We start from the raw sequence: 15,553 nt of genomic DNA, 5'->3' as shown, positions 1-15,553 counted from the left end.
TCTTTACTAGATGCTGTGAATATGTGGTACGTGTGTGCCGCGTATGTGTACAGGCACCGTTAATGCTAGCATGAAGCGACAATTCTGGCTAGCTTGGAAAGTGTAGTGGGTTGAGCTAACCCTCGTCCCAACTATTTATATTTGGTTATAGGAGCGTGAGGGGGCAAGTTATTTACTTGGAGGTCTTTCTTTTTACCTTTCACTGTCAGACACAACGCAGGAACACACCGGTTACACACACAAGATAATTAAGCATGTTATTAACTCCTGGACGGGAATTTCTCATTAACATTTGATGCATTTTATACCGCTGAAGTCTTTCTTTTGCCACAAGCAGCTGCCAAATTTAGCTGCTGTGTATTAGAGTGTAAGTGATAAGTGAATTTGTCAATCGACAGAAAGATGAAAGCATTAATTCGCTGTTTATTAAGCAGAAATAAAAACAAAATGCCTTAATTTCAGCTTAAAAGTTGTGACACAGGGATTTTTTGGTCTTGTGCTACAACTTTCTCTGTGGTTTCTAAACTTTTTGAAGACGCATGAGAAATCATCCATCCATCCATCCCTTCACCCTCTTCCATTCATCCACTGGGGCTGAATGGAAGTCCCTGGGAGCCTATCCCAGCTGCCATAGGACAAGTGATGGGGTACACCCTGTACAGGTTGCCAGTCTGTAGTAGGGCTCGTGAAAAATCAATTTATCAAAAACATAAGTAATTTGTAAACCAAAGTGCATATAATTGGTAACTGCAGACTCGCTTTACGGTCATTTCTGTGTGAAAAAAACCCTTTAATAGAAACATGTAAATTTAAGTGGCTTGAAGTGCCCTTAATAGCCTATACGGATTAAATTAACATTAATTTAACAAGGATCTTTAGAAAATATGGATCTTTAGAAAATATTTTAATTAAATTTAAACATGTAGTGCCTTGTCATCTATTTTTAAACTTTAACACGAACCTTAGCTTGAAAATAATGAATGTTAATTTACATTAAAATAGTCGCATTTAGTAAACTAGCACTAAAACATTACGTATGTAAACACACGTTTACATTATAAAGTGCTGTATTTTTGCATTTAGCAGTTTAAGTGATAAAATGTAAAATACCTGTCGATGCGCAGTAATTGGTTGCGTCTTCTATGAAGGGTGTGTCAGTAAGTTCAGTGTGGTGCATTCACGTATCACTCAGAAAGTGCGTAAATGTATCGTCGCTTGTATTTAAGCGTTAAAAGTTCAAAACAAACAAACGAAATGTTTCTCCAAACTTGTGGAAAATATTACTTTCTTGTATCACACAAAAAGAAAGATGAAAATGACGCAGTTACTATAAATATTTATCACATTATAAACTATCTGTGGATGGAACTTGATTAAAAGCTCTCTCACACATTTCACCTAAAGAAACGTCAAAGAATTGCCTTCAAAACGAAACGCTGCGAAAGCACCACTGTTCAGCTTGTTTTTGCTTTGATTAGTTGCGTCTGTGGGCTGAAGTTTTAATATAGTCAATATTTCCAACGCTTGTGAATGCGACACGCGTGGTCCAGCAGCAGGTTGCGGTTGGTTCAGGTCGGGACAGCGGCGCGCTCACGCACATCGCTCATGCTGACATCAAACTTTTGCACAAAAAGAAAAAAGGTTGCTCGTCTCGAAAAAAAACTACACAAAAACTGCCTGAAAATGTCCCAAAACTCTTGGGCAGCTGCAGTGGATGTTCAGGAGGCTACATCCTCACAGGTAACTTTTAAAGGTTACCCAACAACTTCCAAACTGTTGGGTCAAAACGCGGGCTAACTAGCTAGCTTAACGCTGACTTCGCTGTCACTGCTGCGTTATTTGCGCCAAAAAAAATTCAAACATGTTTTGGTTTTTTTCACCAGCTTGACTTTTCCAAAAAAGTCAGTGGAGTTCGTGGTCCACGCAACATGATAGGAGACATAAACGGTAACTTAACTATTCGTTTTTCCTCCTTAAAATCACATCTAACTAAATTAACTGCTAACTTATGATTGTGCTGTCATGGTTGTTGCTGGTATTGCCACCTGTGTAGGGAATATCATGCCCGTGAAGGCCGGAAATGGAGGCTGGGGAGAGGAGCGAGTCAACCTGGCCGAGCAGTCTCTGCTGAACAAACTCATCCGCCGCTCACTGGTGAGGAACAGAAACCAGGTGGAGGTCCTGCAGGCGGACCCCAACTCTCCACTGTACTCTGTGAAGACCTTTGAGGAGCTGAGACTGTGAGTCTGCAAGGAAAACTTCCATCATGCTCGTTCGCTTTGTGTGTTACCTTTATAAAATTACCTTATTTTGTATTTTTAATAGGAAGCCTGAGTTGCTGAAGGGGGTGTACAATATGGGCTTTAACAGACCATCAAGGATCCAGGAAAACGCTTTGCCTATGATGTTGGCACAGCCGTAAGTCCGTTTATAAAAAAAACTACGTTTCAAATTTGTATTTGTTGATTTACATGAAGTTCAAAGATACAAGGGAATTCCATTTAATTTTACTGTTTGTTTTGTCCAATTTGTTGAGCTTGGTGAGGCTCTGGTGGAGATTCTTGTTAATTATATGAGGCCGTGAGTGATCATGAGTAAGCTGCCTTCTCAAAGTGTTGTTTTATTGTATTTGCTATTCTGAACCTCTTAGATCTTGCCTCTGACAAGTATCCGAACATCAAAACAATAAAAAACTATACTGAAATGGCAAATTCAGTTGAAAACAAAATGAAAATGCGACTAATGCTGTTTTAACCCTGCCTCATATTGGTAACCTGTCCAGGGTGTACCCTGCCTCTCGCCCAGTGGTAGCTTGAATAGGCTCCAGCCCTGCCATGACCCTGATAAGTGGAAGAAAATGAATGGAAAAGGAAAATGACTACTAGTTAGAAAATGCAACACTATAATAAGTCAGATTTTTACAGTCATAATTTCCAGTGGCCAGAAAAAACGTGCACTGTGGTTTTTCAAGTGGTTTACATTATTGTGTATTTTGCATTATTGACCACTAGTAGGGCTGAGAAACGGTTCCTGTGGGGTCCTGTGTTAAATGTATTTTTCTCTCACTTTTCTAATCATATGAAATAAATAAATTACTAGATTACAACAATTAATAACTTAAAACTAACACACTTCATCAGGGGAAACATGGGGCATAGTGATTTTTTAAAAAAAACAAACAAAACAACCTATTTTTAATACTGATAATTGCTCACTTAGAAAATTACACCACCAAAAGACATGCTGGGTAATGCTAGTTGGCTAGCTGCCCATTGTGCTGGCACAGCTGTGAGTTCATATTCACTCCTTTTGAATTTGTGCCAAAACAATTAACTTGATAAATATTCTAAGAGATGTATTTAACAGCAATTTTAAGTTATTTATTTCAGAAAAATATTAACCATTTGCCTTTTTTCATCTTAAAGATGTGTGTGGATGTCACACTTGTGTTCATTTATAACGGTGCCTTATGCCAAACAGTTTTAGCACTATTTTATTAATATTTAAATATTTAATTACTCTTTAAAAGATCCTTACATATAGGAACCTTAAATTAACAAATGCTGTACAGACAGTCCAGCAAAATGCATACATACAGTTGGCCATGAAAAAAACAAAGTACATGATCCAAATATCTCCCACTGTTGCCACAATTAATGGAAGACAACTGTTTAAAATGTTTCTTAAAAACAAGAGCAGATGGAGTAAATAACAGGCTGGATCTACTTCTGCTGCCTTTGGGAGACTAAACCTGATTGAAACATCTGGAACTCAACATGTAAGAGAAGCTGAGGTTCCAAAACGATGATCTGTGCCTTTGAGAGGCTCATACAGATGCAAAAAGTCATTAAGGGCACAGCTTGACAATTCACCCCCAAGTTTGCTTCTATTTTTAAGACTTCCAAACCAGCAAATCATGGAAAATTAAATGACCGAGTCGAGAAAAAAGAATAAAATACTTGTTTAGTGTCATGGCTGCATAAAAGCTTCACGATTATCTATAAAAGAACAACCATTAATTTTCTTTTTTGCATATAGTGTATAATGCCCCAAAATTTATACCTGCTACCATAATTGTATGTGAATAGTCAACTTGACATACATACTTTTCTGCCCTTATTAGTCTTTTATATTGTTTTTACTTTATTTATAAATAAAGGTGGTTGTTGGTTCTGATGTTAGGAGCTCCCCCCCGACCCCCCACAGTTAGCCAGGTCTTAAAAGACAGCAGCACCTATCTTTCTGATATGAAGTTGTAAAGCAAAGCATAACATTTTTCACAGCTGTGTGGACGTTAGTCTGCGAGGAAAGAAGGCTGATGCTGCTGCTAGTGCTTCTGATGTTTACTTTTTATTTTTATTTTGGCATAACTAATATCCAAAGTTCATTTGTAACTTTTTTTTTTTATAATGCTCTTCTTCTACAATAATGAAACGATTTAGATGTGTTAGCTATTGTGTTGTTTGTACCTGTTGTTTATTAGTAGGTTCTAAAATATATTTTACCTTCACGATCTGTGATTAAATGCTTTAAATAATTTTGAAAATGAATAAAACCTCTAAATGTAATCTCAAATACTTATTTTGTTAAATCTAATTTATTGGGAAGATTAGTTGAAAATGTAACAAATGAACTTTTTCAAGTTATGATCTCTTTCCCATTATTAATGGTGTTGCAGGATGGGGTCAAAATCTGGTGTGTGGCGTTAAATATTGGTATCGAATAATTTCCTGGGTATTGGTATTGACTTTGAATTCTAGTATTGTGACAGCACTGCTTTTTTGCCTCTGATAAATGCTGTTAGCCGATGTTGACAAATTCAGCGCTGTTGGACTGGGACACTTGGCAAATAATCTCCCATAAAATGTGGAAATGTAATACAACTGTTTATCAGAAGGAAATGGTGAATTATAGGACACTCAAGCCCAACATTAGCAGGCATAATTTTGTAAGCCTATAATAGCTTGTTGTTGTTTAGTCAGCTTGTTGTCAGCTATTACGCGATGAAAGTGTCACAAGTCTAATCTGCTAACAACAAATAATTGAAACAATGGTGGGAGTAAATACACATGTTTATGCACATTTTTGTGTGTTGGAACCCTGGCTTCAGGAGGTGAGGCTTGAGGATATGGGGTATGTTTTTTTACTTAATAAAACTTTAGTTTGTGATTATTTTTTTTTAATGGACTTTTGTCCTGTTGTAATGATAAAAAAAAATCTAAGCAGTCAAAATTTAAAAAAAAAAACCTTTCAAAGCTTCAGCACATCAGGTTTTTCTGTGATTTATTCATTTCTTCATGTCTACTTTTTTCTGCTTTCAGACCTCAGAATCTGATTGCACAGTCGCAGTCTGGCACAGGTAAAACTGCTGCATTTTCTCTGGCCATGCTCAGCCATGTAAACCCTGACAATAAGTGGACTCAGGTAAGCAGAACATCTTCAGAGTATCACAGCATTTTCAATCTCTTGAGACAGCTGGTATCCTTTTATCAGACCCTGAAATGTATTCACTAGGTCAAAAAAATTTTCTTTTAGTGCCTTTGCATCGCACCGACGTACGAGCTCGCATTGCAGACTGGTCAAGTCATTGAGCAAATGGGGAAATTTTGTCCAGATGTGAAGCTGGCATATGCCATTCGGGGAAATAGAAGTAAGAATGTGATAGTAATTGTACTCTCTTCTGAAGAAAAGATTTCTAGTCACCAGTCTGTGTTCACTACATGCCTCTCTGCATTGTGTTCAGTGGAGCGAGGAGCCAAGTTGCAACAGCAGATTGTCATTGGTACACCGGGCACAGTCCACGACTGGTGTACCAAGTACAAGCTCATTGACCCCAAAAAGATCACTATGTTTGTGCTGGATGAGGCTGATGTGATGATCGCCACCCAGGGCCACCGGGACCAGAGCATTCGAATCCACAGGTGCACTCCTTTTGGTCTTTATGTTCATATTTTTATTTCCAGAGTTTTACAATAACAAACACTGGCTGGTAAATATGGCATGCAGTACAGTTCACCTGAAGCAGTTTTTTAATTACTTAGTATTTGGTGCCATAATCTATAATGTCATAGTTCATTTTATCAGTCATAGTAGGTTCAGCTTAACCAACAAAAGCACATCAGGTAGGTAGATTAGCCTGCTTCTGGCTTATTGTGGCCAGTAACTTTATTTCCAACAAAGTGAATCTTCACTAAAAATTTATTCAGTTGCCAGTTTTAAAAATAAAAGATATACCTCTGAACTACAGAACCTGTTCTTGGTGTTGAAAACACAGTAGGAAGACAGTACTGGTTGATGCCACAGTGCAGGCGTTCCACTCACATTTGTACTTAAATATACATGCACGTGGATTTTACTTGTGGGAGAGAGATGTGGGAAAAAGGATTCGGCTTAGGCAACTTGTGCTTTTCTCAACAAAGTTTCATAACACAGCGGGAATGAAGATGATCCTGTTGTATTTGAAGCTTCTCCTCTTAAACACACATGGCAGTATGCAAAGAGCCAGCATTATTACCAAGATGATAGTGAAGGTGGACGAGAAGAAATATTGTTCTAGTCTACAGCATCAGTGCTTGTTCCTAAAATCACAATGAGAACATAAGTATTGTTTATTAAACCACCTGTGTGAGTAGAGGAGTCTTTTCACCTCCTCCCATACACCTTTGATTTCCTTCTTGCAGCGACAAAGCTAATAAAGAACAAATTAGAATAAAAACCCTTGTGTGCAGATAAACGCAGTCTTTAAATCTGATGTCACAAAATGCTTTGCAAGAGCTGACAGCAGTTTTCCCTCTGTGTCTGTGTGATAACCTGAAGCATGCAGGGATGAGTTTAAAAGGGGTCATGGAGAGGACTTCACATCATTTAAAACTCATTAAAGAGCGAGCAGAGACGATGTAAGCTGGCAGCCAAGTTAACATGATATCCGCTATATTTATATCTGCATACAATCTTGTCGTTTTAACTTTTTCTTAAACAGCATTTTTTGCTTGAGTGTCAGTGAAAAGATCACTTCATATTTAAACTTGTTGAGCAGGTGGCCCATCAAAGTGGAAATTGATAATAATATATACATGCATGCATACATATATAAAGTATGATTCACAGCAAAAAGAGCAAGCTAACAGTTTTATATGTGAGCCAAGCAACATGGAGACTTTGTTCTCACAGGAAGGAACTCTTAAAGACCAGCATACAAAAAATGATTTCTTTTAATTGTGTTATGTTATGGAAGCACAAATGTAAAATTTTCCACTACAGTCCTCTTTTGATTCTAATTGTAGTCACAGTAATGAACCCTTCTGTTTGACTCTGGAAATCCCCTTTGTCACTGGCCTCAGATTTGCTGCATGTGTTTTTGTGAGTGCGAGAGGAGAGGCTGCAGCTCCACCATGAACTACAACTTTGTCATTTTTAAATTTATTTTTTACTGCTGGCGTCATCAGCCTTTTCTTTGTTGATTAATATATTTTATTCACACATGCCATCTCTGTATTACATTTAATAGTTTGCACAGTTTTGAACCCTGCAGTACCAGCATGCTGCTCTGCTTTCCACTAAGATCAGTCTGGTTTATTTCAGGAACCTTATGTTTCTTTTAATGTAAAAATGTACTACAGGGAACACTTGTTAATCAGTTATATCAAAAGCCACATTAACATTCCTCCATCTCAATATACCAACGTACACAACAATAAACTGAAAAGAGAAGTCTAATGACTTAACATTCTTTGTTGTTTCTTTAAACAAGTGTTTTTTGTCACACTTTGTCTCCACACTTATGCAGACAGCTGCCGATGAACTGTCAGATGCTCTTTTTCTCTGCAACATTTGAGGACTCTGTGTGGAGGTTTGCAGAGCAAATTGTTCCTGAACCTAATATAATCCGGCTAAAGCGTGAGGAGGAGACTCTGGATACCATCAAACAGTTCTATGTTAACTGCAAAGAGAAGGAGGACAAGTTCACGGCACTCTGCAATCTATACGGGGCCCTTACCATTGCACAGGCCATGATCTTTTGCAAGGTAAGTCAGGTGTTTTTAAAGCTGCTTAACAAAAACTATGATTTAATGGTTTTAATTTGTCACTGAAAGCACTGTAACTCGTGAGAAGGAGAGAGCTCACAAAAAGAAGGGTTTTATGTCAGTAAGTTAGTATCCTAAATTTTAATCTACGGATAAAGTGTAGCTGAATACACCAGTACTAGCAGTAGAGCAATAGTGCATGATGAGCCCCGAGCTTATTTGGCTGCAAGACACGGTGTTTTTGTTGACAGAGGAAATATCCTTTTTTTTCAGGCTGTGGCTGCTTGTAGCTCTAGGTAGGAAGCTGGAGCTTAGAAAAAGCAGACTCGTGTGACCTTTTCACTTAATAAATGATCAGTTTTAACTCACCTGGCTGAAGGAGCGATGAGATATAAAAGCTAAGGGGTAAAAAGCAAAAAAGCCAACAGTGATCCAGCCAAACCTGGCACCAGGCAGGGTGTAGGAAAATGGGATGTAGAGGACCCACCTGCGCCTCTCCCTGCTTGTCCGTGTTAAAAATGACCTGTTGAGTGGTGCAAATGTTGGTATATGTCAGTGAATGAGATGTAGAAAGTAAGTATGACTGTGTGAAAACTAGAGTGCTATTAAAATTGAGGGGAGAAATGTGACACAAGCACAACACTTTTGGTCAGCACTGTTCATCAACACCCCCACCCACCCACCCACACACACACCCACCACCACCACCACCACCCAAAAAAACCCAAAAACCTTAGTGTCTAAATTGTAAGTATGAGTGGTTATAACTTCTTTTCTTACCCGCTTTCTTTAGACCCGAAAGATGGCTGCCTGGCTGGCAGAAAGTCTGACCAAAGAGGGCCATCAGGTGGCATTGCTAAGTGGTGAAATGACAGTGGAGCAGCGAGCTGCTGTCATTGAGCGCTTCAGGAGCGGCAAAGAGAAAGTGCTTGTGACCACGAATGTGTGCTCAAGAGGTAAGACGGCTATTAAGTGAGAGTTTAAAATAAACTCATTCTGGGAGGGAATGTCAGCGTGATTGCCAATGATTGATACCAATGGTAGTAAGTGTGCACCCATTAATGTAGAGCTAGAGGTGGACACTTCTATTTTAAAGTGAGGCAGATTCAGTTTATTAAAATGTTTATTATTTAATCCATCAGTGGGGAAATTGTCTAAAAAACTTTCTTTATCAGTGAGCCAGTGTAGATCACTTTAACCACTGTTGATCCCTGAAGTCATTGTCCATCAGCACTAGGGCTGTGCGATATGACGAAAATCTCATATCCCGATATAAGACATCTATCGTCCCGATAACGATATAAATCACAAAGATTTAACATTTTCTGTAAATTCTGTGAATCTCGGGCAGCTTGACTTGCGTGAAGTGTTTCCAGCTGGGTGTCGTGTACCTGGAGTCGAGTGTTTTAACCGATGCATTAAAGGATGCATTTTTAGACATAAGTTGCACCGGCCGCCGTTTTCTTTGAGTATTTATTACATAGCGTGCTGCGGAGAAAAGCCTGTTCTAATGTTTGAGTCTAAGGTTTATTTTTTAGCACCTGACGGCTCTTTTTTGCTTCTCATCCATAAATACTCTGCATACTCTTTCACATGATTCAGGTTTTTTTTTAAAGTCTCAACAGGATCTTGAGCTTTAATGTGAAAGGTTTATGTGGAAAATAAACAAGCGGACACGCAAAGGTTTTACCGTCGTTGTTGCTAACGACAATGCATAAAAACAGGCGCTTGTCCGTCCGTAGTGTGGTTATATAAAATATAAGCGAAAGAGAGAACTTTAAGAAATTAATATAGCCACTACAGTGACCATCAAAACGATGAGAAAATATTGCCGTAAACAGTTTATTTTGCGACACCACAAAACAAGCAATAGCGTAAAATGAAACAATAGCCGTTTTTATATCGTCATCTTGAACAGCCCTAATCAGCACTTAATATTTTGCTTACATGGATTGCAGGTATTGATGTGGAACAAGTGTCTTTGGTGGTGAACTTCGAACTCCCAGTTGATCTGGACGGGAATGCTGACAATGACACATACCTTCACCGCATTGGCCGTACCGGCCGTTTTGGCCGACGTGGATTTGCCGTTAATATGGTGGACAGCCAGCACAGCATGGATATTATAAAACAGATTGAGATGCATTTCAGTATGTTCCATTTTTTTTACTCGAGCTTGATACAATTGAGAGAATCCAGACCCTAATGACGCGTCCTCTTTTTTTTCCTTTCACCTACAGACAGGAAAATCATCAAACTTGACACCTCCAATCTGGAGGAAATGGAGAACCTGATAAGCTGAAGTTGCAACAACCAGACATGTTGCCTAAAATGTTAATGACCCCCCCTTCCCCCAAGGATTTATTATTTGCACTTTTTTTGTTTACAGATGCATGCGTGTGTTAACTGTGCAAAACAGAAAGTTTGCACTTTGATTTTGTTTGCCTTTGTTCACTGACGTCACCTTAAAGCATACAGGAGTGTTGAATTGCAGTGTTCTTTAATTTATTTGTGCAGTGAAATATTAATGTAGTTAGTATATATGTTTGCATGACTTGAGTTTGATCAATTATCCTTGAGTGGCTTAAAGCATTTTAAAAGTTTAAAATGCCTGTCTTACTGTAGCGGGAGTCATAATTTCATGTGAGGATGTTGCTGAGTTTTTTTGTGGATTTAAAAAAAAAAAATCTTGTTAAAGCCTGCTGAGAAGATGACTTAAAGTTTAAAAAATAAGTTAATAAAAAGAGAGACAGAGGGAGAAACCTGATAGCTTTTCCCCCCTTTAACTTTACTGTGTGATTGTTTCAATAAATTTTCCAGAGTTGGCACAAATGGTATTATGAGTTTGTTGAAACACATTTGAGCGTAATTTTATTTAAAATTTAAAACTGTATTTTCAGTTAAGCAGACTAATTGACTCACTTTGGTGTTGACTACCATTTCTGTGAAGTCAAACACACAAGCAACTTAAATGGATTCAAAAGTTCTCGGGTAAAAAACTCCAAGTTCCTTGGCGTAGTTCTAATAGCTTACATTTTAATGAGTACACCTGAGTAATAAGGTTTTGATGATGCCTTCAGGACCAGGCTGTACAATTCCAGCTTGCAAAATCTTACTGAAGCAATTAAACTAGTAAATATCATTTAGTGGGATGTGAGGCACCCTGAACTCTAAATATAAACGGTACATACTGCAAACGTGAATGTAAAACTTATACCATTTTGTCATTAAACTTATTTTTTGGAAGATGTTATACTTGCTTGCCCATGCCATGAACTGCCTGAAAAAGGATACATTTTATTAATTTAAATTTAATCAAATGATTCAAAAGATTACTTTCCTTCATTTAATAATAAAACTTGATTATGATAAGTTAGTTTTAATGAACACTTTGGGAAAACAAATTGAAAGGAGCTATACTAAAATTTATTAAATGTAGATTGCAAAACGGAGCTTTTACATGCGTAAAGACCACCTAAATCATTTTTGAGAATCAACATAGTTGTTAATATTTTATTTTCCAAATGTATAACCCCATTTGCTCATTGAGCTTCCAGAGTTATGAAACATTTATTTATACATCCTGAAATGTATATAATCTCAAAGTACTCTGAAGAATCAAAACTCCGTGCAGGTTCATGAACACACAATGCAGAAAAACATCTCTTCTGCTACACAGACAGTCCCTGAGCACGAGAAGCTTAATTTTACTTGAGTAAGGTGCATATTGGGCGAAGTTTGGCATTAAAAATCTTAGAGGCTACAGATTGGTGCGAAAGAAGCCTTTTAAACTTTGCACAGTGAAGTTCAGATATCCAAGTGAAGCTACAAAATGCACAATTACAGACCTCAAAGAACACATATTACTCCTGTCCCCCCATAGTGTCAGTTTTCTGAGAGATGCACAGCACGGATCTGTTAGGAATGGCACACTGTGCCAGAGTCATACGCAGGTCTCTAAAGGTCCTGCGTGGCACCTCCATGGTCTCAATGCAAGCATCTTCATACCTGGTTCCAAACCTGGCCTCTGCACTGGCTTTCACTGTTAGCAGAGTGTGTGTGGGGTCAAAGGGCTGCTGAAACCTCCTTCCGCATGGAGCTCTTACAGCAAGAAGCAAACTGCCACTGCCAGCTTCTGCCGTTGAATCACTGGGGCTGCAGACCTTGGTCACATCATCACCATCCTTTGCTAGGTTAAGGTTGGACACGTCTTTGTGCAGGCTCACCTCTGACTGCCTTCTCTTCTCTATTGACGGAAGGACTTTGTACTTGTTTAAGGACTGTGGCGGAGCAGCAGGAGTACGCTGCAGCATGTGCAAAACTTCCTCTTGGCTCAGGTGGTTAGCTTGCAACATGACGGGCTGAGACCGGGAGCGGAGGTTTCTGTCCGGCCTGCGGAACTCAGGAGACCCCGGCTCCCTGTGGATGCTGTTCGCCTCCCCTGGATGCAGTGAGCTGTCTACAGCAGGTCTGCTTCGCCCCTTAGAGGATTTTGGCCTTGTTAGATGCATCGAAGATCCGCTGCTTTGAAGATTTCCAGCTGTGTTTCGGCGTAAGTGCTTTACAAAAAGGAGTAAAGAAAGTTTATGTTGTTCTAAAGGCTATGAGCACAGCTTTTTTCTTAAAAAAAAAACAAAAAACTATCGCACTGGTTAAACGTATAAATGTACCCTTCCGTAGCTGGTCAACAAGTTAAATTAGCGTTTGTGCGCTTTACTTCCCAGTTTGGGTATTAAGTCCTTTCTCAAGCGTCAGCAACGTTGCCATGACACTCTGGTTGCCTTGACGACCTGTGGTTGGAGAGTGGGAGTCCCCTGCTGTTGGAAATATGCAACTGCAGCTTCATACATTAATGCAAACAGAAGGTGGCAAGCTTATTTTATCGTTTAGTTAGCTAAAAGCTAAAATTAGGTTTGAAAAAGTGTTCACTATCAAAACCAAAACTAACTGAAACAATAATGTGTTCTCACAAAACTACCTAAAATAAAATAATGTAGGAAAAACATCCTTAGCCTTAATCATCAATTTTCTCTTTTCTAGACTGTGGTGTGGGAAAATCCCAGCAGATCAGCAGTTTCTGTAATACTCAGATCAACCCATATGGCACCAACAATCATGCCATATTCAAAGTCCCTTAAATCACCTTTCATCCCCATTCTGATGCTCAGATTGAATTATAGCTGATCATCTTGTCTATATGCATAAATGCATTTAGTTGCTGCCATGTGATTGGTTGAGTAAACATTTGCACTAATGTGTAGATGAACAGGTGTACCCAACAAAGTAGCCGGTGAGTGTATTTAGTCTCATAGTAATGCTATGTGTTCATTTCTGTCACCTTCAAGATGGTGTTTAAGGACAGTGAGATGGCTGCAGTTACAATGACTTATTTTCTAAAATAAAAAAAAATCACATGACAAAGTTTAATTCACAAAATAAGAAACCTTAAGCACATCCTTCACGGCCAAAAGGGAACATCTGTCTTTTTTCACCTGCAATGTTTATTACATGTTTGAGTGAATAATAACACAGAATACAGAACATGCTTGTTCCAAATACAATGCAATATTCTATCATAATATTTGTACATTAATCATAAATCAATTCATAATGCAAAACATTTGTTCATGTGGACATAAATCAACATTTGCACGTAACAAAAACCTAAATCAGATGTGTAGTAAAACACCGAAGTGATATGAATTTATGGAAAACAACAATGTACAGAGTTAAACCTTTTTAATCAATGATTTACAACATGCTGTTTCCCAATTAAGTCTGTTTGTCCATTTGCATTTGTAATATATCATCATCCCATATTTATGGAATATGTTGTAATATATCTAAATAGAAAGTCATTAATAATGGTTACCAGCAACAGAAGGTTCAACATTTTAACACTGGATTAAATACTGCATGGCAGCTGAAAAACTGACGTAACAGTTTACTTTATTCCATACAATTTTCATAATTGGTATACCTCACTATTATTCATTATTACTTTGTGTCATGTTTCCCCAATTAAATGTTTGGTCTTTTAAGCATTACAAAATATCATCATCGTGCCAGCAAATAACTTTTCTGTTAATCCTCTTAAGATATTAAATCTCTTCAGCCTGTTTTCATATCTGAGAGCCAAACACTTGTTAACTTCTAATTAATTTGTCATTTCATTGTTTCTTCATTACTTCTTAATGCTGAAATCTCAAATCCAAAATGCAAACTTGGTTTATTTCCTTTGAATAAATGTTGTTGCAAAAACAGCAGCTTTAAACGGGAGCCCAAGACTTCAGGGACCCACTGTAGTTCCCTTCATATTTTTAAATTAATTTAAAAAAACAAACAAAAAAAAAACAATCCAAAGCAGCTATTCCCAAACATGACCACAATGGAAAACTGTAATTTGAACATCCTCCATCCAAAATTTGATAACTTCAAGCAGATCAATATTTCCTTTTATTTCATTAATTCACATTTTCTTTCTTTCTTTCTTTCTTTTTTTAAATCAAAGTAAAAAGTGTTACTGAGGTTAAAACAGTCTTGTTAAGAGAGACAAGGCCAAGAAGGCAGTGCAGATTGCAACAAATACAAACATAAGTAAAGAAATAAACAAAGATGCAAGTTTTAAGATGAGCTTTTGGTCATCTGAGAAAAACATGAATTTGGGAATTGTCTGCATGTAACGCAAACTTAATTTTTTTTTTTTTTTTTAAGCGGGAACATAAAGAATGAGTACAGAAATTCCAGGGTCTGTACTACTGAAGGAGTTTAACAGTAAATGATAACAGTAAATAATTTATAACAATAGATGACTGAATAAAAACAGAACACAGCATTTAATAAATTAACGGAAATTAATGGAAAAGTTATATATAGTGGTCCTAATATGGAGCCCTGGGGAACTCCTTGAATAATAGGAGACAAGGGAGGGCAGACCAGTTATTTTGCCGTGTTGTTTTCTAAATCTTGACTGTTGGGAGAGAATTGAAAATTGAAATTCTGTCTAAAAACTCTTTTAGATTTTAACTTTTATTAATTTATCATCTAAGAGTGTTTCTCCAACAGCTTTACTTTAAAAAAAAAAATCTAACTAATGAAGGGATTTAAGTTAAATTCAGGATCAGTTTCTTTTTCAAATATAAATATCTAATTGCAATTTTTAACTAAATTAAAAACCAAGTCAAAAAGTCCTGAAGGATTTAAAAAGAAATAAACAGATTTTTATTATTTAAGATTGGTTATTTTAGAAGAAGGATTTTATTCTGTTAAATATTATAAGAATTAAACCAACAGGATCTTATCCTACATGTTTAACCTTCCTCTGAGAGATGGCTGGGCTCATTTACTCAGAAAGATTGATGGGTGGATGGTCAAAAGTTTAAAAGTTGCAGCTTTTTAAATTATATATTTATGTCTAAAAATGTAAAATCTTCAAAATCGGAGTTAACTACAAACAATATATTAATATTAATTAATATACTGTAAATGATCTCTGACCCTAGAATGGGAACTGTTGATTTAAAAGCAAA

The 15,553-nt window shown here is 37.4% G+C and overlaps 2 protein-coding genes across 2 annotated transcripts; one reads left to right on the top strand and one right to left on the bottom strand.

Moving 5' to 3' along the window:
- The first annotated feature begins 1,528 nt into the window (after positions 1-1,528).
- Positions 1,529-12,644, top strand: ddx19a (DEAD-box helicase 19a). The gene is made up of 11 exons (XM_085145665.1): positions 1,529-1,740; positions 1,884-1,947; positions 2,054-2,240; positions 2,326-2,418; positions 5,322-5,424; positions 5,536-5,650; positions 5,744-5,921; positions 7,787-8,024; positions 8,818-8,980; positions 9,983-10,174; positions 10,265-12,644. Exons 1-11 carry the CDS (start codon positions 1,531-1,533, stop codon positions 10,324-10,326), a joined length of 1,605 nt encoding a protein of 534 aa, XP_085001791.1. The 5' UTR covers positions 1,529-1,530; the 3' UTR covers positions 10,327-12,644.
- Positions 11,508-12,535, bottom strand: ubxn10 (UBX domain protein 10). The gene has a single exon (XM_085145668.1). It carries the CDS (start codon positions 12,533-12,535, stop codon positions 11,888-11,890), a length of 648 nt encoding a protein of 215 aa, XP_085001794.1. The 3' UTR covers positions 11,508-11,887.
- Positions 12,645-15,553: the final 2,909 nt, after the last annotated feature.

This window comes from Neolamprologus multifasciatus, chromosome 20 (assembly GCF_963576455.1).
Source record: "Neolamprologus multifasciatus chromosome 20, fNeoMul1.2, whole genome shotgun sequence".
NCBI lineage: Eukaryota > Metazoa > Chordata > Actinopteri > Cichliformes > Cichlidae > Neolamprologus > Neolamprologus multifasciatus.
This window is presented reverse-complemented; position numbering and strand designations above follow the sequence as displayed.

Bases quoted from the DNA above. Each gene is read 5' to 3' on its own strand.
- ddx19a (XM_085145665.1), top strand. From the start codon at position 1,531: ATGCGACACGCGTGGTCCAGCAGCAGGTTGCGGTTGGTTCAGGTCGGG. The intron at 2,241-2,325 runs GTGAGTCTGCAA...TATTTTTAATAG, and splicing joins ACCTTTGAGGAGCTGAGACT to GAAGCCTGAGTTGCTGAAGG. The intron at 5,425-5,535 runs GTAAGCAGAACA...ATTTTCTTTTAG, and splicing joins CTGACAATAAGTGGACTCAG to TGCCTTTGCATCGCACCGAC.
- ubxn10 (XM_085145668.1), bottom strand. From the start codon at position 12,535: ATGCATCTAACAAGGCCAAAATCCTCTAAGGGGCGAAGCAGACCTGCT.